Source organism: Protomyctophum parallelum (assembly GCF_964188405.1).
Source record: "Protomyctophum parallelum genome assembly, chromosome: 1".
Classification (NCBI taxonomy): Eukaryota; Metazoa; Chordata; class Actinopteri; order Myctophiformes; family Myctophidae; genus Protomyctophum; species Protomyctophum parallelum.
The window spans coordinates 26,041,364-26,067,763 of record NC_139697.1 but is presented as its reverse complement, the minus strand read 5'-3'; the positions used below and the strand labels follow the sequence as shown (position 1 = coordinate 26,067,763).

Below are 26,400 nucleotides of genomic sequence, written 5' to 3'. Positions count from 1 at the left end.
TAACAGCGGCTGTCAGTTGAACAGCACACAGTGCACTCACTGCATGTATATTGTATAAAGTCTTAGGCCCCTCCAATCAACAGACATATAAACATTTAGCTACCCACCCATGACTGTAGCTGGAGACTGGCTTGCATAGCCCAGTGGTTCCCAAACTATTTCATGTCAAGGACCCCCAAATTGACACTATAATCAGCCCGCGGACCCCCATTTGAAAATATATGCCAAGGACCCCCAAAATAAAAGAGAAGATATTTTACGGCTCTAACAGTGATTTTCAACCATTTTCATTTCAAGGACCCCCAGTTTGACATGCATTAGTATACGGACCCCCATTTAATGGCATTTATATCTCTGGGACCCCCAATTTATATTGTAAAATCACTGTTAATTTAACTCTGAGCCCCCCACCTGCAGGCCAGCCCACCACACCATGCATTTTTATTGCCAAGAGAATTTATTAGCAATATATATATATATATATATATATATATATATATATATATATTGCTAATAAATAAGTGTGCAGTCCCTTCCTTGGAAGGTTTTTCTCTTTTTGATATATATATATATATATATATATATATATATATATATATATATATATATATATATATATATATGAAAATGTATGAAAAGTTTTGAGAACTACCCATAGTTATAAATTGATACCGGCTGTACCTAATTCCGTCTATAGGGAGCGCTCATTGAGCACCATTGAAGAAGAACCTCCTTAAACCGGTAGTAGAAGAATATAAACAATAAACAAGGAGGAAGCTCTGAGCATTTGACAGCTTGCCTGTTCAGGTAAAAATGACTGAATTAAACACATTTTTACACATTGGTAACACTCACGGATAAATTAATTAAGCTGCGTACGGAGCTCCCGTACATATCTCTGGCTGGCTGCGCTCAACGAGCGTGCTAAATGCCATTTAAAACCTTTAGACAGTTTAAAGCTGTCAGCTAAGCTAACGCTACAGTATGCTCTGGATGTTAATTAGTCCCATGGTTACAATGGTTAGTCCTAATTACATGACACATTATAGTCATAATGATTTGAGAGACATGCAGCTGTGTTCTGGTGTGCGTCTCTCTCTGTACAGTACACTGTTGTTTTTATGAATGGCCTTATACGTCATGGCTGCAGGTGTGCGCAGACAACAGCTGACGTGGGTTGTGAATATTTTTCTGTTCTGCCTACTCACATTTTAAAGCCATTGCATGCAACTTGCCCCGTGTTTAATACATAATAAAACTATATACATTTTACCCACCATAATAACATCATCATGCATGCCACATGATAGCCCTCCAAGCAGAACCCAAATGCTACTGAAGTTTCTGACATTTGTTCGACCCAGTGCATTGGGTCCTGTTCCACGTCGTCCATGCCACCTGATTAAAACATTTACTGGCTCATGTTTACATGTTAAAACGCCTCCCCGCGGCATGTGACGCCATTATTTTCCTTGAGTTATTCTGAATTCGGTAACTTTAAGTAGCTATACATCCCGGTGCGAATATCTCCTGTGGCGCGGAAGCCGTTAAGTATTTTTAATATATGTTTGCCCGATTTGGAAGCTTGGATTCTTCTTGTTTATTGACACCTCATTGTACCGCCTATCTGGCTAGCTAGTGGCGCTATAGCTATGACACAGCAGATCAGAGGCAGGGACGTAGCCTCACAAGCCAACCGCACACCGGGAGGCGGTACAATAAACGGTAAACAAACAAGAAGAAATAAAGCGACCAAATCGGTCAAACAAAGATTAAAAATACTTAACGGCTTCCGCGCCACAGGAGATATTCGCACCGGGATGTATAGCTACTTAAAGTTACCAAATTCAGAATAACTCAAGGAAAATAATGGCGTCACATGCCGCGGGTCCTATTTTAGAGAGAATCTCCACATCCGCATTTAGGAATTTCCATACGAAAATACACTAGCGAGCAGGGACCCAACGTAAAACTAAACAAAATATCAAAAAAGTTTTACGTAGGGTCCCGAAAGGGGCTAGCCACATGACTGAGTAGTGTGAGTACTTCGAGTACTGTTATACCTGCTGCATTTTTTAATTGGTGTTTACTGTTTGTTTTGGTAGACTGGTCCAAAAAAACTGTGAAAACTCAATACAGCAAGATATGGGCAATGTTTTACTGCACCACTCCAGTGGCTGATGTAGAGAGACATTTTCCAGGGGGTTCCTAGCAAATGTAGTTGATATAGCATCAAACTCGAAGAAGGTTTTTTGCTCAGGGACACTTCGACACAGACCGGGTGGGCTAGGGAGTAGATTCTGGCCCTTGGAAGGACTAGGCTCTGTGGGTTGACTCCTGTCCGGGCCCCTCCTATGTCTCAACCATTGATAATTTTTTTTAGTGAATAATATTCTATTAATTACTTTTTAAATTACTATAATATAGTTAATCGATGCATCGATTAACCACATAAGTTATATTTTATACTGTAGCGATTGATTACTAATCAATTATTGCGTTTAATTAACCGCTGCACCTCTAATATTTCACACAGCCTTCACAGAATATTAACCCTTTCTATCCCATTTGTCTGTGTGTTTTCCATCAGAGTTGAAGCACACGAGGACATGAGCGTCCCGGACTACATGCAGTGTGCCGAGGACCACCAGACGGTCCTGGTGGTGGTCCAGCCGGTGGGTGTCGTGCCCGAGGAGCACTTCTTCAAGATCTACAAGCGCATCGCCAGCGTCTGCCAGGTCAACTATCCATTTATATTCGTAGAGATTATTCTATCGATAACGTTTTCAATTGACCCATTGTCAGCCTTCCGATCGGTCCCTGACTGACTAACCAGCAGGCTTGTTCTGCCCTTATGGGTGTTGATGCATTTGCTAAAACAACACAATATGCCCAGTCACTGTACTGCACCTGAGATGTTCCTACGATATGCCCAGTCACTGTACTGACCCTTAGATGTTCCTACGATATGCCCAGTCACTGTACTGCACCTGAGATGTTCCTATGATATGCCCAGTCACTGTACTGCACCTGATATGTTCCTATGATATGCCCAGTCACTGTACTGCACCTGATATGTTCCTATGATATGCCCAGTCACTGTACTGCACCTGAGATGTTCCTATGATATGCTCAGTCACTGTACTGACCCTTAGATGTTCCTATGATATGCTCAGTCACTGTACTGACCCTTAGATGTTCCTATGATATGCCCAGTCACTGTACTGACCCTTAGATGTTCCTATGATATGCTCAGTCGAGTCAGTCACTGTACTGCACCTGAGACACCAAGTTTAAAATTAGAATTGGATACACAGGAATAGGATATCAATATGAAGCAACCGAAAAACACGTTATTTCAATGGTGGTGGATGGAGAGAGAGGCTTTTTGTCCAACCAAGAAACGGTAACCAATGAGTGCAATGCGGGGCACAACCACTAACCCAAAGCATGTATTTAAATACATTTATCTATTTTATTGTCTCCACCAGGCCGAAGGCATGTGGGGAGAGTATGTTTTGCACTCCGTCCGTCCGCGTGTCCGTCCGTCCGTCCGTCCGTCCGTGTGTCCGTCCGTGTGTCCGTGAACAGCTAATCTCGGCCACCGTTAACCCGGTCGATGCCATATTTTGCACACACACTCCCTGGATGCCAACCATGAACCTCTGCCCCAAACTTTCCAGAACGGCCTGTTATAGCGCCACCAGGAGGCCGCTTTGTGCAAAACAAGTTTTTGCACAGTACACCTACAGATTTTGTCCAAACATCACGCAAATTGGTACACAGTCTCTCTAGAGCCATTCAACCAAACGGGTCTTTCAGATTTATCAGACTCCATCCTGATTGGTTAAGATTGGCTTCCAAAGTTCACAGGAGTGCTCAGTTTCAAACAAAATGCTGCAAATCATGAACACATCGCGTGATTTCCGTGAAATTGTGCACCCACATTCCCACTAGGCCGAGGACGAAATGCCACATGAACAATTTCAACTCAGCCTCAAGGTGGCGCTATAACTGGCCGAAAAGTGTTTTTACCTCTAACTGCACGGATCTGTGGATAACCTGGTGGAGACCTGTGCCCGGAAGGGCACTTTTTCTAGTTTTAGTGTGCTTTTTACCCCTTTTCCCACCCATTGTAGTGGTTATGCCAATTAATTCTTCCCCACACACATTTGTTTTTGTCTCCACCAGGCCGAAGGCATGTGGGGAGAGTATGTTTTGCACTCCGTCCGTCCGTCCGTGTGTCCGTGAACAGCTAATCTCGGCCACCGTTAACCCGGGCGATGCCATATTTTGCACACACACTCCCTGGATGCCAACCATGAACCTCTGCCCCAAACTTTCCAGAACGGCCTGTTATAGCGCCACCAGGAGGCCGCTTTGTGCAAAACAAGTTTTTCGATGCCATATTTTGCACACACACTCCCTGGATGCCAACCATGAACCTCTGCCCCAAACTTTCCAGAACGGCCTGTTATAGCGCCACCAGGAGGCCGCTTTGTGCAAAACAAGTTTTTGCACAGTACACCTACAGATTTTGTCCAAACATCACGCAAATTGGTACACAGTCTCTCTAGAGCCATTCAACGAAACGGCTCTTTCAGATTTATCAGACTCCATCCTGATTGGTTAAGATTGGCTTCCAAAGTTCACAGGAGTGCTCAGTTTCAAACAAAATGCTGCAAATCATGAACACATCGCGTGATTTCCGTGAAATTGTGCACCCACATTCCCACTAGGCCGAGGACGAAATGCCACATGAACAATTTCAACTCAGCCTCAAGGTGGCGCTATAACTGGCCGAAAAGTGTTTTTACCTCTAACTGCACGGATCTGTGGATAACCTGGTGGAGACCTGTGCCCGGAAGGGCACTTTTTCTAGTTGTCACTGCTGTTGTATCCAATGACTTGCATGCCACTGAGGGGCCCCCGCCGGGAGGACGTAGAGTGTCGACAAAGGCGAATGCACCACGGTGGAATTGAACCCACAACCCATACCACTTTACCACTGTTACACCTTGCGACACATATTTAGATTAATTTCAACAAATCGATTAAGCAACCATATGTTCTACTTCATAGCACAACGGTGTCTTGCAAAAATATGAATATATCAAATGTTTGTGCTTGTAGATCTGACATTTCCACTATTTCACTTTTTCTAACAATTAAGCCAAAAATAGGGATAGTCTTTCCTTTAACACATCTGTGTCACCTTAGCTTTAACCATTATTTTACACTTTAGCTATTGAAAAATAGCAGATAAACAATATATATACTTGTAGATCTATTTTTAAAATGTGAAAATGTTCTAGGAGGGTCCCTGGGACAAATTCTTTTCAGATGGGGGTTGGCGGCCAATTGCATATCATTTTTGTGGTCCTTGTCATGAAATAGTTTGAGAACCACTGACATGGAAACATAGGTTTTTTCAGAGAACCTGGTCTCAGGTCTCAATAAAACAAACTATTCAATCGATTAGTTCTGATCTTATTGCTCCGCCCCACCGCAGGTGAGCGTGAGGGACTCGCAGCGCCTCATGTACATCCGCTACCGCCACCACTACCTGCCCGAGAACAACGAGTGGGGGGACTTCCAGACGCACCGCAAGGTGGTGGGCCTCGTGGCCGTCACCAGCTGCGCCTCGGCCGCCGACTGGCCGCTGACGGCGGAGCGCTTCCACGCACAGAAGGAGCTGTACGGCGCCACGCTGTACGACTCGCGCCTGCTGGTGTTCGGGCTTGGCGGCGAGATCGCCGAGCAGCAGCGCACGGACGTGGCGTTCTACCCGGACTTCGACGACGAGTGTCCCGACGTGGAGAAGAGGGTGGAGGACTTCGTGGAGTCCATCTTCATCGTCCTGGAGTCCAAGCGGCTGGACCGCGCCACGGACAAGTCCGGGGACAAGATCCCGCTGCTCTGCGTGCCGTTCGAGAAGAAGGACTTCGTAGGGCTGGACACCGACAGCAGGTGAGTTGGTTTTCTTTTTGATGGCGGAGCGCTAAACATCTTTAGTTTAACAACTTAAACCCATATATTACTGAGAGCCAGGAGTACCTCAGGGCTCTATAGAGCTCTGGTTCCCAAACAGTGGGTCGGGAAAATAAGCTAATGTACAAACTTGAAAATCCGCTATTTTCGTGTGTGACACTGCCATGCAACTAAGTATAAATCGGCCATGAATTTTGGAATTTCCACTGTGGCCTAGGGCTGGGGGATATGGACAAATAAACACAATATATTTGATGAAATACCTCAATTATCGATATTGAGACTATAACATACATTTTCTTTTAACATTTTCCCAAGTATTCGAAAATAGCTGATTTGTGCTACTTTGGACAAATGTTTAAGGCTTAACCTGAACACTTATACGCCATATCACACGGTATTATGATATCCAAAATCCCAGACGGTATCTGGTCTCATTTCACAATATCAATATCATATAGACATATTGCCCAGCCCTAGTGCGGCCATCAAGTAGGCCGATGATGTTTTTGCATTATGTAAAAATTGTCGTTTCTCATGTGTCTACTGTCTCTATATGCATTCAAGGAGCCCATTACACGAGTGTCAAAAATCTTCCAGCTCAAAAAGCTGTCTGTGTTGATTTTTGTTCCTTTTTACTCATATTTCTTTGTTTTGTTTATTTGTCTTTCTTTCTTCTTTTTGTTTTTCTTTCATACCACTGTCCTGTGAGTTTATTGTTGGGTGTAAAAAGGTGAGCTGTTGTCGACACACATGGCTTTAGTTTAAGAGCTGTAGCAGCAGTCTCATCGGCTTCAGCCCTGCTCCAAAGTCAAACCCCAACTTCCCTGCTCTTGTGCACACCATGCGCTCCTGATTGAAAAGACAAGCTCATCACTCTTACCCGGGTTTGATTAAACCACTTAAGCCCTGTGGCATGCTTCGTCGTATGATGGTGGTCGTGCTGTGTGAATAGCCGATCCACTAGCTTGATTTGACACGTTGTGAGCCTGTAGATTTTCTTCTTTTTTATATAAAACGGTGAAGACATTTTCACCTATAATGACATATACCCAAAATGGTTCAAATACAAGCATGAATCGTAATGTTTTTGAGGCCGGAAGTTGCCTAGTTATTTATAGGCTATTATAGATTGTGAGGGTACTTTTTTAGGTTGATCTTCTACTGCAGGCAGCTTGATTATTGTTTTATTTTATTAGGCCTAACATCATTCAATAACGTATTTGTCGCACACTCAAAAGTAAGCAACCATATCTATGTGTACTTATTTCATTTTTTAAATAATGGACTATAACCCAGCATTCATATTTTCCATAGAATAGTGTAACACCGGCAACACACCACTGACATCTTTATATATGTCTAACGGTGAACACTACCACAGCGAGGTGAATATGAAATCTCTTCTGACACATTTCACACCATCTGTGCAGCATTTTTCCATAATATTCTTTCGAACAGGCTCTGCACAAATCGTTGCTATAAGTCACGTCCTTCCTACCTCATCTAGCATGCACAGCCTTTCTTCTAGGTACAGTAGATACATACAGTAAAGCTGTGTGCTGCATATTATTTGCATACTCGCACCCTGATTACAATGCAAATTTATGTCTCTTGAGACCCTTGAGGCCGTTTGATGGTTTGAACCTGCGGAGCACATGATGGCACAATCCATGCAACGGAGGTTTAGTTTTAGGCTCTCGGGTGGGGAAACCTGTGGATATCAGGGATTGGGAAGGTTTAGTATTTGACTGGCGGTTTGATTTGATCTAGCAGCAGGAGAAAATCAGTGGTTCTCAAACTTTCTTTAGTTTTCAATTTGGTTTCTAACAATTTAGCTGGGGACCCGCTGGAACCCCCCCTCAAGGACCCCATGGGGAGAACCACTGGGCTACATGGATCTCATGTCATCATTATTCATGGGAACATGGCATTACCTTTCAGCTTGGCACAGCATTTGCACCTACTCATGGAAACATGAATTTGATAATGACATCCATGTCTGATGATGGCACAATATGAATGCTAATGTTTAATGAACGGACACGTTCTTTTGGCTATTGATCTGACGTAGGTCTTTGCTGTAGATTTCCTACGTACTGTACCTCCCAGATTATAATCTATTTCATAATTCATATTATTTTACATCAGTGGTTCTCAAACTTTTTCAAGGACCCCACCATAACTCTCAGTTACAGACCGGTTAAGGGTACATTTGGAACCCCCTCAATGAACCCTGAGGGTCCCTGAACCCCACTTTTAAGAACCACTGTCTTAAGTGAGAAAGTAAGAAATTGATCAAATCCATTTAATTTATTTCTTGTTTGAAAGGTCACCTGCAGAGCCACATTATTGTCCGTTCTTGACCTTCCCAGTCGCTCAGATGCTAGTAGACAGACACTGTATTGTCCCTATAGAAACTATTTCTACCCCCTTTCAGTCTGTTTTGAGTTCCCTGTGTTATTGTCTAGGTCAGACCAATGGATTTGTTCTGTTCCCCCCCCCCCCCCCCCCTGTGCTTGTCCCTCCCCCACCCTAAAGTATAGTACACATCCCCTCCTGTAGCTAACTGATAAGATTCACTCCGTTCCGTTGGCACCCTGGCAAGATATGAAGTGACATTCATGGCAGGAAGGCCACGGGCAGGTTTTTTTTGTACAGGTCACTCACGCGTAGGGGAAAGTTAATACCATATAAAAAGGGCAGGCTCGATCTGTTCAGGGCAGTGAGAAGAATGTATGCCATCATATTGTGCATAATATTAAGCAAAGCAAGTTCAAGTATAGCACATTTCAACAACGAGGCAATTCAAAGTGCTTTACACGACACCTTAAGTATTGGAGGCGGGGATAGTTTACAACTTAAAGGAGTACTACACCCTAGAAAATCAATTACACACCCCATGAAGCCTTACGTTCATGGAGATTTTAAGCCAACAATTCGATGACGGGGTCATCGGTCGACGGGATAGTATACTCAGTAGAATACTCTTTGAGTCGACTCCGCTGGTCATCAAATTATTGGCTTAGGAATGTGCCAAAAAAACCCTGAATCTCTTTCAATTCAAGGCTTCCTGCGGTGTGTAATAAAGTCTTTTCTACTTCTTTAGCCCCATATACCCCATGTACGAATAGTGCTAGAGCAGATATACATAGCTACTATCTGTTATATTTAGAGATGCCCAAAATGGGGAACGCCAGATTGAAAGTGCTTATAAGACAATGCAAAAAGAAACGACATTATCCAAGGAGATTTGAATCCATTGAGGACAAAGTGCCTTTCCTTTTGGTCTGACGACGTCTTTTGACTCTCCTCTCCCTCTCTGTCAGACATTATAAGAAGCGCTGCCAGGGCCGGATGAGGAAGCATGTGGGAGACCTGTGCCTGCAGGCGGGCATGCTGCAGGATGCCCTGGTCCACTACCACATGGCTGTGGAGCTGCTGCGGGGCGTCAACGACTTCCTCTGGCTCGGTGGTGAGTGTCTGTCCGGTGCAGCAGCGTTGTTTTTGGCAGCACATTTTGATTTTAGTTTTAGTCATATAGTCTCTCTTCAATAGTTTTCATTTAGTTTCAGTCACATTTAATCACCTGGAATGTTTTAGTGTTAAGTCTAGTTTTAGTCGACTGAATATCCTAAGATTTTAGTCGACTACAGTAAATCTACAGTTGATTTAGTCGACTAAAATGTATTTTGGTGGGCCTTGATGCCCACCAAATGATGTTTGTACACTTGCTGAAAATAGCTGATCTACAAGCTCACAACATGTCGCTCTGCGACGCGTTGTGAGCTTGTGGATCTGCTATTTTCAGCATGCAAACGAGTGTAAAATGACTTGCGGTATACTGGATCTCTTGTCCACTAGTCCCTTCCTAACATTTTAGTCTAGTTTTTATTTGTTGACAAAATTGTCAGTATATTTAGTCTTAGTCATCGAAGCTTAGTTTTCATTTAGTTTCTATTTAGTTTTTGTCAGTGAAAAAAGGTAGTCGACAAGCATTTTCCGTCTTAGTTTTAGTAGACGAAATCAACACTGGTCCAGTGGAATAAGTACTGACATGTATTACTTAAAGGGACATTTCACCCCTGGAAGAAACTGCAGTCACTCAATGTTGATAGTATTTGTAGTAGATAACAGTAGCACAATTACAAAGTTGCGCCCTTTGTGCCTATGGCCAAAAATAATGTAGCCTGTGTGTTTGACTATTATAGGGTTTGACTGGATTGCTGAATTCCTAAAAAAATGAAAACGGCAACATTGACTATGTATCGTATCGTTCGGTATCGAATTGTTTTGCTATGCAAATAAATCAATACTATATTTTTGTGCGTGGTATTTAGCCATTTTTTGAAGGAAAAAAGAAAAAGAGTGGTTTAATTACTTGGTTTAAAATAATGTCATTGTATTTTAAATGGTTACTGTATCGATTTCGAATCATTGAATCGTATCGCATCGGATCCCCATAATGAACCAACATCGTCCATGTATCGTATCGTCAACCATACATCGTGATACATATCGTATCGCTGTTAAAATGTATCGTTGCACCCCTAATCTTTACTGTAAAGGTATTATCATCTCACAGTGCCTGCACCACAACAAGCATCTGTTGGGTGGTTCTGTTGGTAATGACTTCTTCTGTGTGCCATGGATCACACCGCCTCACCGACCGCGCCGACCCATTCACTTCTCTGCGTGTCGGCAGAGCCCATGTGGATCGCTGTGTGATCTGTAGCTCCTCTGATCTCGGTGTCACAGACAGGCTGCATGTGGTTCACTTTCACACAGGCTCACTGATGGAGTTTCTCTCTTTTTTTTTCCTCTCCTCCCCATGCAGCCGCTTTAGAGGGCTTGTGTTCTGCTTCCGTCATATTCCACTACCCGGGGGGCACGGCAGGGAAGGCAGCGGGCCGCAAACCCAGCGTCTCCCAGTCGGCAGACGCGGGCAAACGCCACAGACCAGGTAAGGCACAGACACGCACTATAGCAACATTTGTTAAATTAGCAAAAGTTTTCATACAGAGACTGATTGGTTTGTGGGAAATAGTGGGGTATACATCCAATACCTGCCTGCCAGTGGCTATACAAAAACCCACTGCTTTTAAATAAAAAATAATGAGGTTCATTCACCACTATTTTAAATTGTTGTACGTTAAATAGCTGATCTACATGCTCACAAGGATTCATGACGTGCTTTGAGTTTGTAGATCTGCTGTATCCGCCCTTTTTGACAATTTGCCCCAAATAGTGACATGCTCGGGGTTAATGTGGTTAAAATGGCCTGGCTGCAGCTTTTGTTCCATATATCTTTTGCTCAGGTTCAAGGTGAGTGCCCTTGGGAGCTGCAGGCAGCACTGAAGTGTGCTCTTGGGACTAACATTGCTAACACTGCTAACATTAACGCCTTGTGCCATGGAGTGAACCTGCATTCTTTCTCTCTGTCTGTAGGGGCACAAGAGGTTCTCATTGACCCAGGTACGGAATGTCTCACACTAACCAACATAGATGTAGTTAGGGGTGTCACGATTTTCTTTTTCTTAGATTCGGTTAGATTTTCTATTGATAACTTTCGTCGGAAGGAAAATAATGCAATTTCAATCCCGGAGGCTTTTGGGTGAGGCAACTCAAGCTGGTATTTTAAAGTATCCTTCCGCAATCTACTTTTGTGTCTCTTCATTGAAACATTTGAGCCCTAGCATCCCTACTGTATGCTGGGGGCGAAAACTTGGCAAAGTAGCCACTCTGCTTGTATTTCTAGAGAAGAGATTTGGTCTAGTGGAAAATATCTAATCTGATCTGATCTAATATAGAGCACTGTGGGAATCCAGTCAACTAAGTAACTAACATAAAACTAAGCTTTATGTTGTTAACTGCAGTGTTGCACTCTTAACTCTTCACATCAAACTGCAGGTGCTGTAATTCAAGCTCTCGATAGAGCTCGAATAGCAATTTGATTTGACATCTTCACAATTCGATTCTCTCATTTTGGTCGATCGATCGATCAATTATTTCCGACGCTTATTTCCTGACACCCCTATAGTTGTAGTAAGTGTTTCCTGCCCGTTTGCTTGCAGCCCTTACCTCTTAACAGTATGTACTTACTGTATGTATTGTAGTATGTGCGTGCTTGCATTTTATTTTGTGATTCATTCAGAACCATTCATGAATGAATCCAGTGTTTTACTTTTTCCATTTCTAAATCTACAGTTTTTACTTCTGGTGACATATACTATTCTCATTTGTTCCTTTTAATAATAATAATATATTTTATTTATATTGCACTTTACATTTGAACCAAATCTCAAATGATTTTTGTAGAGTGAACTCCCTCTCTCTCTCTCGTTCATGGTTCATGATCACAGATCAAAACTGTCCATTAGTTGAACTCTCACCAGGCCAGTAAACTACCTCCGGTTGAAACTTGGGGCGGCGGTGACTCAGGGGTAGAGTGGCTGGATGGTAGCCGCAAGGTCGCCAGTTCGAACCCGGGGCTCAAGTGTCCTTGAGCAAGACACTGAACCCCTAATTGCTCTTGATTTGCTGTTTGTTGCCTTGCATGGTTCCCGCCAACCATCGGTGTATGAATGTTTGTGAATGGGTGAATGTAATCTATGTAAAGCGCCTTGGATAAAGGCGCTATATAAATGCCTTTACCATTTACACCTCTCACATTATAACCAATTAACTACAACCTATTAAACTCATTGTTGACTGTACCTGTACATACTGTACGTATGTCCATGGCCTAATGCATAAACTCATTGAAATGTTGAAATAAAATGGGCTGAAAATCACTGGACCACATCAGGACTACCATGACTCTCCCAAATCTCAAATGGTTATTAAAGCTTGCGTGTGTGCGTGTGTGTGCGCCGGCAGCAGTAAGTGGTGCAAAGCATCTGTTGCTGAAAATCTGCTGTTGAAATGCTCGGTGGGTACACTGTTGTGTCAGGTCGCAAGTTGTAGGGAAGCAAGTTGTAGGGAAGCACCATAGAGAGCAGCAGGCTTGTTGTTGGAAAAAGACATCAAGCCATAGGCTAATTGCGAACGCAGTGAGCCACTTACTATGAGACCCTGCTGCTCATGTCTGTGTGTGTGTGTGTCTGTGTGTCTGTCCCGCTGTGACACCACCCGCCCGCCACCAGAGGGCGCAGCTGTAGCACACACACACACACAGGGCGCAGCTGTAGCACACACACACACACACACACACACACAACCACACACACACGAGCTGCGTTCGCTTCCCGCGTTTGCGCGTCTTACTTGTAGTAGCCGTCTGTTGGTGTCTGCAGTGCTCTGGTGCATTCAGCCACTTGGTTCCAAACCACTGATCTCCTGACTTCATTCAACTGCCACTAATCTGTAGTAGTCTGTTTGGTTGGAGAGCTATACCTTTTTAACCGTTTCAGTTCATATGACGCCTGAGGCCGTCATAAGGATCCCGAAATATTAGTGCCTACGACGTCTGTGGACGTCCTAGCGACGTCCCAGCGACGAGATAAGAATATTCAGATTTTTTTGGCATTTCGCTTTTCGCTTTCCGTATGCTAACGCTCAGTGCAATTATTAGCTTGTCATTGACTCCCATGTTAGCGCGGCGGAAAGAATGTCTCGTATCTCCTAATCCAAGGCGCTCTCCGTGGTGATGAATGGATCGATATGCTGGCCCTTCATTTCTGCTCCTCATCCGTCTCTCCCGCAAAATATGAAAGTTTTTTGGAGCGTAATTTTTTTTATTAAGATGATCGGGATGTGAGGTCTCTTTGTAAAGTCAACTTTTTTAGGAAAGTGTTTCCGGTTCATGGCTTTCAGAGTAAAAGCGATCAGACAACTCTGGCACCCCGGAGCTTCTATTTTGATGCACTTCCGGCACTGATTGTGTTTTAATGGGAGTTCAGTCTGACTGCCATGCACATGCTCTGCCAGAAGGTGGCAGTGGCACCCAGTTGGTACAGTACACGTTTTAATTTAACCCATTCTGGTCGGGAACCCTTTTTTGTTGTTTTAAGCATTATGTTATACTTTAACTATTGGAAAATAGCAGATCTACAAGCTCATAGCGCGGCACCGAGTGCCGCACTACGAGCTTGTAGGTCTGCTATTTCTGAAAAATCGTGAAAATGTGTTGCAAATCTTTTAATACATATTCTTTCACAGCGAACGTTTTTAACAAATGTGACCACATTTGACTGAGAGACTGCCATTAGATTTTTTTTTTTTTTCGTTTTCTCATGTCATATGAAAGCAGGGAATCATAGCTTCAAATTGACATATTGGTTGTTCAGTTTGACCCACCAGTTTTGGAGATATGGCTTATAGAGTAATGTCTTGCAGAAAACAGCGAGTTGAGAAAACAGGCTTGAAAGGTTCACTTCTGTGGACTCTAACATTACACCTAGCTACATGTTTAAGCATTTATTTCCTATTCAGTGTTTCCTGCAGGAAAAGGCCTTGGCATGGTGCTGGGCGAAAATTTTGATTAATTAATTAATGAATTTGATTAATAAATTAAGATAATTTGTATTATTGCTCTTGTATTGCTATTGGAGACACTGGGGGACACTGGGGAGGCACTGCAGGGGCACTGGGGAGACACTGGGGGGGCACTGGGGAGGCACTGGGGGGACACTGGGCAGGCACTGGGGAGACACTGGGGAGACACTGGGGAGGCACTGGGGAGACATGGGGAGGCACTGGGGGGGCACTGGGGAGGCACTGGGAAGACACTGGGAAGGCACTGGGGAGACACTGGGGGGGCACTGGTCGGGCACTGGGGAGGCACTGGGGAGGCACTGGGGGGACACTGGGGGGGCACTGGGGAGGCATTGGGAAGACACTGGGGAGGCACTGGGGAGACACTGGGAAGACACTGGGGAGGCAGTGGGGAGACACTGGGGAGGCACTGGGGAGACTGGGGAGGCACTGGGCAGACACTGGGGAGGCACTGGGGAGAAACTGCAGCCACTGGGGAGACATTGGGGAGGCAGTGGGGAGGCACTCAGGGGGACACTGGGGAGACACTGGGGAGGCACTTGGCGGAAACTGGGCAGACACTGGGGTGGCACTGGGGGAGGCACTGGGGAGGTACTGGACATTTCATATCACACACACACTATGATTCACTATCCCCCTCAAAAAAAAAAAAAAAAGCTTGGCATGGCACAATTTATTTCAAGCATGGCGCAGCGCCATGCCAACAACATTGTGCAGGAAACCCTGATATTTACATGTCGATTTCAGCTCTGACACTTTTTTCAGACATGCTCTAGTATGTGAAGAGTCTGTGCTATTAACTCATTTTTGAAAAAAAAATAAGTTTTTCTCCTCTGGTGAAAAGCTGGAATTTGCACGATGGCAGTCTCTCAGTCAAATCTGGTCACAAATCTTTGCCTCTCCTCCATGAAACAACATATTTTGAGATGGGGGTCGGCAGCCAATTACGTATATTTTTTGGGTCCTTGACATGAAATAATTTGAGCACCACTGACATAGAAACATAAGGTTTTCCAGAAAACTCATTTAGAAGACATTTTGTAGAATCGAACCAACCTCTTAGCATTCACTGATACAAGTACATACAGTAGCATAGAGTACTTTGACCACCCTCTTAGCATTCACTGATACAAGTACATAACATATAGTAGTTTCTGAGAATACAGAGCACAATGCAAATTTGTCTGGAATCTGAAAGTGAAATTGGCTCAGTGTGTCCATTGGTTTTATAATTATTGAACGATAAAGAGTATTAACAAGAGATTGTGACTTTAATGATAACTACATTGGATCTATTGGAGCACAGGTGCTTTTTACATTTCCTGAAAAGTATTTTTTTTTCCCCCGGTAGGCACAGTATGCATGATTAATTGGTAATTATTGGTATAATCGGCAATATCTGCCTTTAAAAATGAACCGATATTAAAATAAAATTTCGGTTTTAGCTGATTTTATTTGTTTGGATGTGAAGCTGGGGAAAAAAAGCCTTTGATTAAGTCAGTAAATTCAATCAGTTTTCTTCTGGAGAAGCTCTCCTTGGAGTCTCAAGTTGAATAGAAATACTACATTTGCATTATTTGCACAAATATTATGCACATCAGTAGGCCTAATAGGTTAATAAGAATGCACTATTTATTAGAACAGGTGTATGCTAAACCCTATTGGAAACTTGTATTGCAATATTGTTATCGTTTGATTACAAATTACAATTATTAGAAATTAAGTACATTTTGAGAAATTGCCTGAAGATTAAAAAAAATGGGTGAATAATGATGAGGAAAAAAAACAGGGAAATCAAAAAAAATTATGTCGGCTAACAAAAAACAAATAAAAACTCAAATTAAATTAATCAGTACTCAGGTAATTGGATATGTCAACATTACGCATCTGTATTTTTTGACATACAAGCTTTCAGCCCTTACATCAATGGTACTGAATGGTGCTCGTGGTGTTAGATGCAGGAAATGTGCACTGCAGCAACATCATTATCCCATTCTGGACGGGGAACCCCTTTTGGTGTTTTTTTGCATTACGTTATACTTTAGCTATTGAAAAATAGCAGATCTACAAGCTCATCGTGAAAATGTGTCGCAAATCTTTGAATATATATTTCAGAACGTTTAAGTCAAATCTTTGCTTCTGGGGGGGAGGTCCCTGGAACAACGTATTTTCAGATGGGGGTCGGCGGCCAATTACAGATAATTCTTGGGGTCCTTGACAGGGTTTTTCTGAAAACTGTCATGGTTTAGAAGACATTCTTTGTAGAATGGAACTCCGATCTAAATGGGTTATTCACACGCGTCACAGTGACAGCGCCACGTCGTTGCTATGGACCCCCGCTCCGTTGCTAGGCAATGAAACTCCACTGAAATTTGTATTCTAATCAGATTGGGCCTCGAGGAGGTGCTCTTTTCTTTTACAACTTGCTTTTTTGGAACGTTTTCAAACTGAAGATCTAATTTCTTTTTGCCTGCTTGAGAAGTTAGCACAAATGTAATTACAGGCCATAATGGTGTCAGCAGGTTTGGAAACGCAAACTGTACTCATTCAACCTGTTTTGTTTGCTTGTCGGGAGAGCCGATGCTTTAATTTAAACCACGAAGTGGGGTCCAACGACCACTGTTCCTTGAATAGGCGTCAGTGGGTCGCCTGCAGTATGAGTTGATAATCTAGTATCACATTAGGTTTAACTGTCGCGATGCGGCGTGTGGTGAGCTTGTAGATTTTTAATCCTCTTCAAATCTTGAACCGTTGTAAAAAATATATACAAATCTTCTTTCAGGGGTCCCCTCCTTCCCAGCAGGCTGGCACAGCATCCTTTCAGTTGGGGTAACCGTGGCCGAATGCATATCAATCTGCGAGGTCCTTGACATGAAAATGTTGGAGAACATGTCTGATTTAAACTGGGTAGGAAAGAAGTGAGCGGTGAAGCCAACAAGGAGGATGATAGACCCACAACTGAGAGCTGGAAAACCGTAGCCAACACCGTCAAACAGTGTGGGGAGCTTCAGACATGACGCTGTTTTGTTGGCTGACTTCTGAAACTTCCCCATCTGTTTTCCCAACCGTTAAAATCAGCTTCATCGGACTAGTAGTATTTGTGTAACTTATTTTGGTGCTCTTGGTGACTTGTTGTAAAGTCTCACAGCATGTTTACTGCATCGTTATATGTTCTGTGAGCTTCCTCAGCATGGCAACGCGTACATGTTTTTCTTTTATTCATTAATGATGCCTGTTCACGTTCATTAAGCAGCGATACGATCCTGTTTTCTCTCTGTATGCAAGCAAGCATGATTCTGTTTATATGACGCTATTTTATGCACAATTCGCCTGATGGCAACAGCAGGAAGTATAACAAAACAAAAAAAAACATGACTGCAGGGCGGTAAACTGTGTATGTGTGCGCGCGTGTATGCGTGTATGCGTGCACGTGTGTCATCGTGGCATAATGAGGTCCTGGAGACACCAATTGCAGAAGATACTTCCACGGTGGCAGTTTTCAGTACTTGGTTTGTTTATATGCCTGTCTGTCTCTCTGTGGTGGACAGATTCCGTTCACACGATAGTGTCATGAAACTTGACGGGTGCATAGGTGAGATCACAATGAAAGACACTTGAAGGGTGCGTAGTTGAGATCACAATGAAAGACACTTGAAGGGTGCATAGTTGAGATCACAATGAAAGACACTTGAAGGGTGCGTAGTTGAGATCACAATGAAAGACACTTGAAGGGTGCATAGTTGAGATCACAATGAAAGACACTTGAAGGGTGCATAGTTGAGATCACAATGAAAGACACTTGAAGGGTGCGTAGTTGAGATCGCAATGAAAGACACTTGAAGGATGCGTAGTTGAGATTGCAATGAAAGACACTTGAAGGGTGCGTAGTTGAGATCACAATGAAAGATTTATTTTTTTATTTTTTTAAAGAAGCCAGTGATTCACATCCTTTAATGCAGTGGTTCCCAAGCTTTTTCATGTCAAGGACCCCCAAATTGACACCAATGAGCCCGCGGATCCCCATTTGAAAAGATATGCCAGGGACCCCCATAAGAAGATTTTGACGGCTCTAGCAATGATTCTCAACCTGTTTAATTTCAGGGGTCCCCCTTGACATGAAAATGTTTGAGAACGACTGACACAAACATGGGTTTTTCTAGAAAACTGTCAGAATTTAGAAGACATTTGTAGAATCGCCTTCAGGTCTAAATGGGTTAAAACCGTATCTTTATAGCTATAGTCCTAGGCATGAACGGCCCCTTATTCTAAGCCCAGTTTGTATGATGATGCCATTTGACAGCACAATGTAACATGTACACAGATGGCAAAGGATCACATCACTTGATTTATTTCTCGATAAACGAGGATCCCAATGCACCGATCCTCATCACTCTACATCGCTACATTTGTTGGGTATGACATAGCCTATATAATTATGTAATTTTGACCTTGATCGTGATTCGTGACTTTGACCTTTTTTGGCCCAAAAGTAATTTCTTTCGGGGCAGATAACTGGACATTCACTACAATACTTTTGCGTGTGCACGTACACGCACGCATGCACACTCACCTGAGTCTTTTATAGGGAAGGCCGTCGATATCACCTTTATGAATTCTTCCTTATTTTCATTCCTACGTTTTCCCCCCTCATTTCTGCACTGCTATCAGCAGCAGAACAGACCGGTTGGAAGGTCATCTCTGTGGCATTTCTTTAAAGTTGGCGCGTGCCGTTGTTCCCTCTGTCTAATGCAGGTGCCCTCACAGCCAACGGTATCAGTGCGGACACCAGCGCCGAGATTGGAAGAGCCAAGAACTGCCTGAGCCCAGAGGACATTATTGAGAAATACAAAGAGGCCATCTCCTACTATGGCAAGGTACTGCATCATGGCTGCCCAACACACCTCTCATCTCAATATTCTTAACTTTTTGTGTTTTTTCATTATTCTTTTGTCTTTTTTATAATGTCCTACCTACTTCATATTACAGCGTCACACGCTCAAAATGCAGCGACTCGTTTTGAGCTTGTCCATCTGCTGCTTTTGCCATTTAAAAAGTAACAGTTTTGGACATGAGGTTTCCAACCCGACGGTCTGTAACTCAGTGGTTCCCAACCAGTGGGTCAGGACCTGGGGCCTTTTGTTGTGTTATCCTTTTTAGTATAACCTTTGACTGTACTACCTAAACTACACTTTAACTATAACTTCAACTATAACTCAATTAACTTGCCATTCTTACACCCCCCCCCCCCCCACACACACACACACACACACACACACACACACACACTCACACCCAACAAAAACAAAAATAAGGGTCTCTTAACGTATTAATGTATTTCCTGGGTGCAATTTTCCCCCTTTTTTTATGCAAAAGTTACTCCACAGAAGTGAACCTTTTAAAGCCTGTTTTCTCAACTCGCTGTTTCTCTGCAAGACATTACTCTATAAGCCATATCTCCAAATTTGAAGCTATGATCCCCTGCTTTCATATGACATGAAAGCCACACCATACATTTCAAAAATGTCAATGACTTGGCCTCGGTCAGAAGCGGTCACATATTTGCCTCTGAGATGTAGTGAAGTAAAAGTAAAATTATTGGAATAATCGGAAATGCTCAAGTAAAGTACAGTAAATTTAGTTAGTTTTAGTTTTGTGGGAGCCGTGACATTTCAAAAGTCTGAAATCCCCAAGTAAGTCATGTGGGCTAGTAGTGAGTCCCACCCATCTTGTAATAATCAACATAGTCACCAGGGGGCAGTGTTTTATTATCTTTCTGTGGACAGGGGGTAGTCTGTGCCTGCATATATACAGCGCCTGTAGGCAGTTTAATGCTAACGGCAGCTGTACAGTATATCCTACTGAATGCTATGCAGACAAGACATTAAAGCAGCACTGATGTGAATAAATATTGGAGAAGTATGCCCTGTGTTAACCCATTTCGACCTGATACCAGATTCTACAAACCTGACAGTTTTCAGAAAAACTTATTTTTCTATATCAGTTGTTCTCAAACTATTTCATATCAAGGAGCCCCAGAATTATATGTAATTAGCCACCGACCCCCATCTGAAAATATGTTGTTCCAGGGACCCCCCAGAAGCAAAGATTTGAGTTGAAAACGTTCGCTCTGACAGAATATATACCGGTATTCAAAGATTTGCGCCACATTTTCACGATTTTTCAAAAATAGTAGACCTACAAGCTCGTAGCGCGGCACTCGGTGCCACGCTATGAGCTTGTAGATCTGCTATTTTCCCATAGCTAAAGTAGAACAGAATGCTTGAAACACCAAAAGGGATTCCCGCCCAAAATGGGTTAACAGCTCCCAGAAAGACCTCAGCAAGCAGCATTAAACTGACGTGGTTGAAATATATCCATAGTTCGATAGTTACATGGCGATGCAAAAAAGATAACATCAAAGAATCCTTAACAATGCAGCAAAACAAAATGGCTCATTAACCCAACAAGAGTGTTCAGTCTCGACGTGCTTTATCTCCATTATTATAATTGCCTTCTTAAAAGTGACCTCCGTTGGCCTTTTTACCTGTAACTACTACTCAACACGCACTCAACATATGGCCATGGAAATATTAATAGAATTTTAATAAGGAGACGGGTGGGGCGGAGGGGTGGCAGACAGGTAACACGCACGCACGCACGCACACATTTCAGAGACAAATCCTGTACTTTTACTACACTATTATTTGACAACTTTAGTTACTACTACCAGTAGTTACTTTATACTTGTTATTATTATTCATACAAAACATGCATTAACCACTTCAGTCCTATATACATATCGGTCCATTTGGAAATAGCCGATCTACATGCTCACAATGCGTTGCGATGCGACACATTGTGAGCTTGTAGAGCTCAAAAGATTTTGTACACACTTGTGAAATGGGACATTTCTGCACAATGACTACTTTAACTTTTGGTACTTTAAGTACATTTTGATGCCAAAACTTTTGTACTTTTACTCAATTTAAATTCCGGACTTTTACGTACATAGTATTTCCTGGGTGCAATTTTCCCCCTTTTTTATGCAAAAGTTACTCCACAGAAGTGAACCTTTTAAAGCCTGTTTTCTCAACTCGCTGTTTCTCTGCAAGACATTACTCTATAAGCCATATCTTCAAATTTGAAGCTATGATCCCCTGCTTTCATATGACATGAAAGCCACACCATACATTTCAAAAATGTCAATGACTTGGCCTCGGTCAGAAGCGGTCACATATTTGCCTCTGAGATGTAGTGAAGTAAAAGTAAAATTATTGGAATAATCGGAAATGCTCAAGTAAAGTACAGTAAATTTAGTAGGACCCGTTTAGGCCTGACGTTGACATTTAAAAAAAAATCTTCTAAATCCTGACAGTTTTCTGAAATACATTATGTCAGTGGTGCTCCATATTTAATGTCAAGGCCCCCAAAAATGATATGTAATTGGCCACCGACCCCCATATGTTATTCCAGGAACCCCTCAGAAGCAAAGATTTTAGTTCAAGATTTGTGCCGCATTTTCACGATTTTTCCAAAATAGCAGACCTACAAGCTACATAGCGTGGCACCGAGTGCCACGCTATGCCCTTGTAGATCTGCTATTTTTCAATAGCTAAAGCATAACATAATGCTATAAACACCAAAAGGGGTTCCTGCCCAGAATAGGTTAATATCTTACCCTATATATAATACTGCCTACTAGTTATATATTATAAATGATTGCCAATATACTTGAAAGTTGATTAACTTCCATCATGTATTTATTGAGCCATTTATATTGAGAACCTCTGTAATACCTCTGTAATCTTTATGCTTGAAGTTCAAGTAAAAGCATTTTCAACTTTGCAGTGAGGTTTCCCCTGGACTAACTGGTGCGTAACACCATGTCTCCCTGCAGTATAAGAATGCGGGTGTGATCGAGCTGGAGGCCTGCGTGAAGGCAGTCAGGGTGTTGGCCATGCAGAAACGAGCCATGGAGGCCTCAGAGTTCCTGCAGAATGCCGTCTACATCAACCTGGGCCAGGTTTGTACTCAGCATCACCCCACATAAAGTGGAAAAGCTGTAAACAAGCAGCTTAGTCCACTTCCCTGGGTAAACAACAAACTTTGCTTTGCTTTACGGTGGCACAGTCCCTCCTGGGACTCCCTCAAGTACCCCTGGGGGTCCCCGGACCCCACTTTGGGAACCATTGTGTTAGACAATAAGGTAGAGCTTTCTCATTGAGGACTCTACAGAGACTGAGGGGAAGGTGTCTAGTCTAAGGGGAATTTCACTTGTGTGTATGTCATGAGAGTACCTTGTCTGTTTCAGTGTGTTATTTTTTTGTTCCTACGTTTTTGTTGCTTGATTCATTATTTGGAGATTTGATATACATTTGATCAGATACGCCCCGAACCCCCCCCCTTACACAACGACGCTAGAACCAGAAGTCCTCATTCTTTTTCCTCAGACTTTTCAAAAAGTATTTATTTAAAGACGATTACGCCACCTGACAAAGCCAACTCGAGTTGTGACACATCATGACAATAAAACACAATGTTTTTCGCTGATCAAACAATTTGTAAGACGAAAAACAAATCAAAAATGTTTTTCTTCTTACAAATGATCGGCCCAAAACATTGTGTTTACTGTCATGATGTGTCACAACTCGAGTTGTCTTTGTCCACGGTTTAAATGTCTTTATACTTTTTGAAAAGTCTATGAGGAAAATGAACGGGGAATTCACTTCTGGTCCTCGGGAGGGGCCGGGACTGCAACGCTCTATATATGCTAATTCAACTTCAAATGTCATGTTAACCATGTTCTGGTAACTAATATTATCCTTCTTTGAATGGGGAGACGTACGATGTTCGATTAGTTATTTCATTAATTTGAATGATCTCTGTACTGTAGAGGAGTCCTGTAAGTTCATGCATGACATCCATGACGTCCAGGCAGTCTTCTTGCTCAGTACAAGGGATACACTTGGTTTGAATCCATCACGGTGCATCCATCTTTGTCCAGCGTGTCTATACGAACACAATCGGCCATGTTCAGGCAGGGATAGTGATATTGGTCATTGTATGTAATTCTACAGGCTGGGGTGGCACCTGTGTGTGCTCCACTCAACACAGGTACAGGTGTTGAGTGGGGTGGAGGTGCCGTGTCTTCCCGGTGGGTGAGCCAGTCGGGTACAGACGTGTGTGTGTGTGTGTGTGTGTGTGTGTGTGTGTGTGTGTGTGTGTGTGTGTGTGTGTGTGTGTGTGTGTGTGTGTGTGTGTGTGTGTGTGTGTGTGTGTGTGTGTGTGTGTGTGAATTAATTTGCATGACAAACAAAACTGTGGAGACAAGTGGGCAACAACAACAACAAAAAAGGTCCATGCATGAAATAATCAAGCAATTTATAAACGGTCTGGGGTGCACACAAAAGTCATGAGTAGATGTATAAATGACCCCAGAAGTGTTTTAAAGTGTGCTTTAAGACAATAAGGAAGTGCTTGGTGTCTGGATTTCGAGACGAGTTGTGCGACGACTTTGTTCTTTAACTTTTGATCTCATTAGCGTCGTCAGCACCTCCACAACACTGTCTGCTCCTTTTGAGCTCACTTTGTAACAAAAAAAACATCGCATGGATGCACCTGGGACGTATCCTCAGTGATGTATCCCACGGTCATCGGGGTTTCGGGTCTTGCAGCAGCATACCCCTCACTCAGGTGACCCAGCCAGTGTGATCAAGTCCCGACTTACTGTACGTCCCAGTAGCTACCCTCGATCAGTCCTATTTATGGAAAGCAAAACAAAAATCTAAATAAATCCAACCCTAAACTCCTGCGGTAAGTGCCAATGCCTAGCCCTAGGGGACCTAATGACAACGGTGGTGCAGTCACCTTTGGCCTTCAGCCTAGACTTTGGAACAACCGATAGAGCCATCTAATGCCTTTGAAAAAAATGGTCCTGATGAACTTATTTGCCCACCTCTGCAAACAGGAACATGAAAAGGTCAGATATATATATAGCCAGGAGCCAGACCCATCAGTAGCAATCAATGAAATATTGATTCTAAAGTCAATAGAGGTAAGGTAGATGAAGTTTATTTATAACTCGCCTTTCAGAACAACTGTTACAAGGTGCTGTACAGAGAATAAAATCATAATAAGAACAAGGAAAGTGTGATCCCTGCCATTCTGTGTTGCCAATGCCTACCCATTGACCCACAACATTTTGGATTAGCCAATTGGAATGGAAACTTACTAATACAGCTTGATCACATGACTCCAGAGATAATATGTACTGGTTTGTGTGAGTTTTGGACAACATTTCTAGAAGTAGTAGCAACATATGTGTTTTGAAGAAAACATGAAACTTGGCACAAATGACCGAGGGCCTATGTGGGGGAGTTACAATCAATGGTTCAATTGTACGACCTACGGTACGGTTAAAGACTGTTTTGCCCTACCACACAGCAGGTGGGAATTATTAGCAGCCTTTTAACCCTTTTGCTGTTTTAACTAAGCATTATGTTATACTTTAGCTATTGAAAAATAGCAGATCTACAAGCTCATAGTGCGCCACCGAGTGACACGCTACAAGCTTGTAGGTCTGCTATTTTAGAAAAATCGTAAAAATTAGGCACAACTCTTTGAATACATATTCTTTCAGAGCGAACGTTTATTTTTATTTTGACGTTGGGCCTAAATGAATAAGTGTGAAGTTGCCTCGTGGAAAAGCTGCCCCTAAAGCTGCCCTCTCCCACGTGTCTGTGTCCACCCCACAGCTCTCCGAGGAGGAGAAGATCCAGCGCTACAGCATCCTGTCGGAGCTCTATGACCTGATCGGCTTCCGCCGGAAGTCGGCCTTCTTCAAGCGCGTGGCGGCCATGCAGTGCGTGGCCCCCACCATCCCCGAGCCGGGCTGGAGGGCCTGCTACAAGCTGCTGCTGGAGACGCTGCCGGGATACTGCCTCTCCCTGGACCCCAAGGACTTCAGCAAAGGTACACCACCACCACCACCTGGTTGACCAGGGATAACCACAAGATGTGTTGAATGTTATTATGTTTTAGAGCCCCCCAGAAAAAGCTTGTAAGTCCAAAAACAACTGTGTTGTCAACCAAAAGAAATCTAAGATCTACACACAACACATTCCCTGCCAGCATTAATTCATTAATTCACCCGTTTAACCACCAGCATTTTTCAGTGAAACCCTTATTTTGAAGAATCCGCTGGAAACGCAAAAAACTGGATCCGTATGTAGATTAATGGTGTGTGTTGTGACGGACTCTAATATATACTTTCACAATTGGCTGTGGGTACAATCTGTGAACGCAATCTCAGATAAAGGCATTTGAAAAGGTGTTTACAACGAGTGGATGGGAGCCCGTACAGTTTCTGTTTACTTCATTGCCTAGCAACCCAATGCTAATGTATGTAGCATTACTACCGCGTGCTATCATAAACTACTCACTATAAAGGACCATTTGACGTAGATCGACGTCAACGGCGGTAAAACAGTAAGTAAAGTAAGTACGTCAACGGCGGTAGACCGCTGAATTAAGATCTGATGTCGATCTATGTCAACAGTGGGGAATTTTAATATTTTTTACACAACACCGTTGTACAACAAAGCATAAAATAGGGCTAAACAATTCATATTTTCAAGTTGGATTTGTTGATGTATTAAAAGAAAAAACAGAAGGAAATGATTATCCGATGATTCGTAAAAGTAATCTATAGAATAGCCACTAAGAAAATAATCCATAGTTACATCCATCCCTACCTACGCCGTGTAAAAAGCCCCCTATGCATTCAGGCCACCACTACCTTGCTGTTAAGAAGTTTACAAACTGAGTCCAGAGCCAGGCTTCGTAGCAAGGTCTCCATGATAAGCCTCTCTGTTTTATGGACTCTCGACTCTTCAATCCAGCCCACTTTATGGC

General features: G+C 42.9%; 1 protein-coding gene across 1 annotated transcript in view; it reads left to right on the top strand.

Annotated features, from left to right (window-relative positions):
- Positions 1–762: 762 nt before the first annotated feature.
- The window catches only part of trappc9 (trafficking protein particle complex subunit 9), a 350,071-nt gene continuing 324,433 nt past the window's right edge, over positions 763–26,400 (top strand). Inside the window, exons 1-9 of the mRNA XM_083770949.1 lie at positions 763–807; positions 2,591–2,738; positions 5,513–5,970; positions 9,321–9,466; positions 10,829–10,954; positions 11,440–11,466; positions 19,240–19,361; positions 22,385–22,510; positions 25,242–25,458. Of these exons, the coding sequence (XP_083627075.1) occupies positions 2,610–2,738; positions 5,513–5,970; positions 9,321–9,466; positions 10,829–10,954; positions 11,440–11,466; positions 19,240–19,361; positions 22,385–22,510; positions 25,242–25,458 (1,351 nt within the window). The 5' untranslated portion in view covers positions 763–807; positions 2,591–2,609. The remainder of the gene's footprint in view (positions 808–2,590; positions 2,739–5,512; positions 5,971–9,320; positions 9,467–10,828; positions 10,955–11,439; positions 11,467–19,239; positions 19,362–22,384; positions 22,511–25,241; positions 25,459–26,400) is intronic.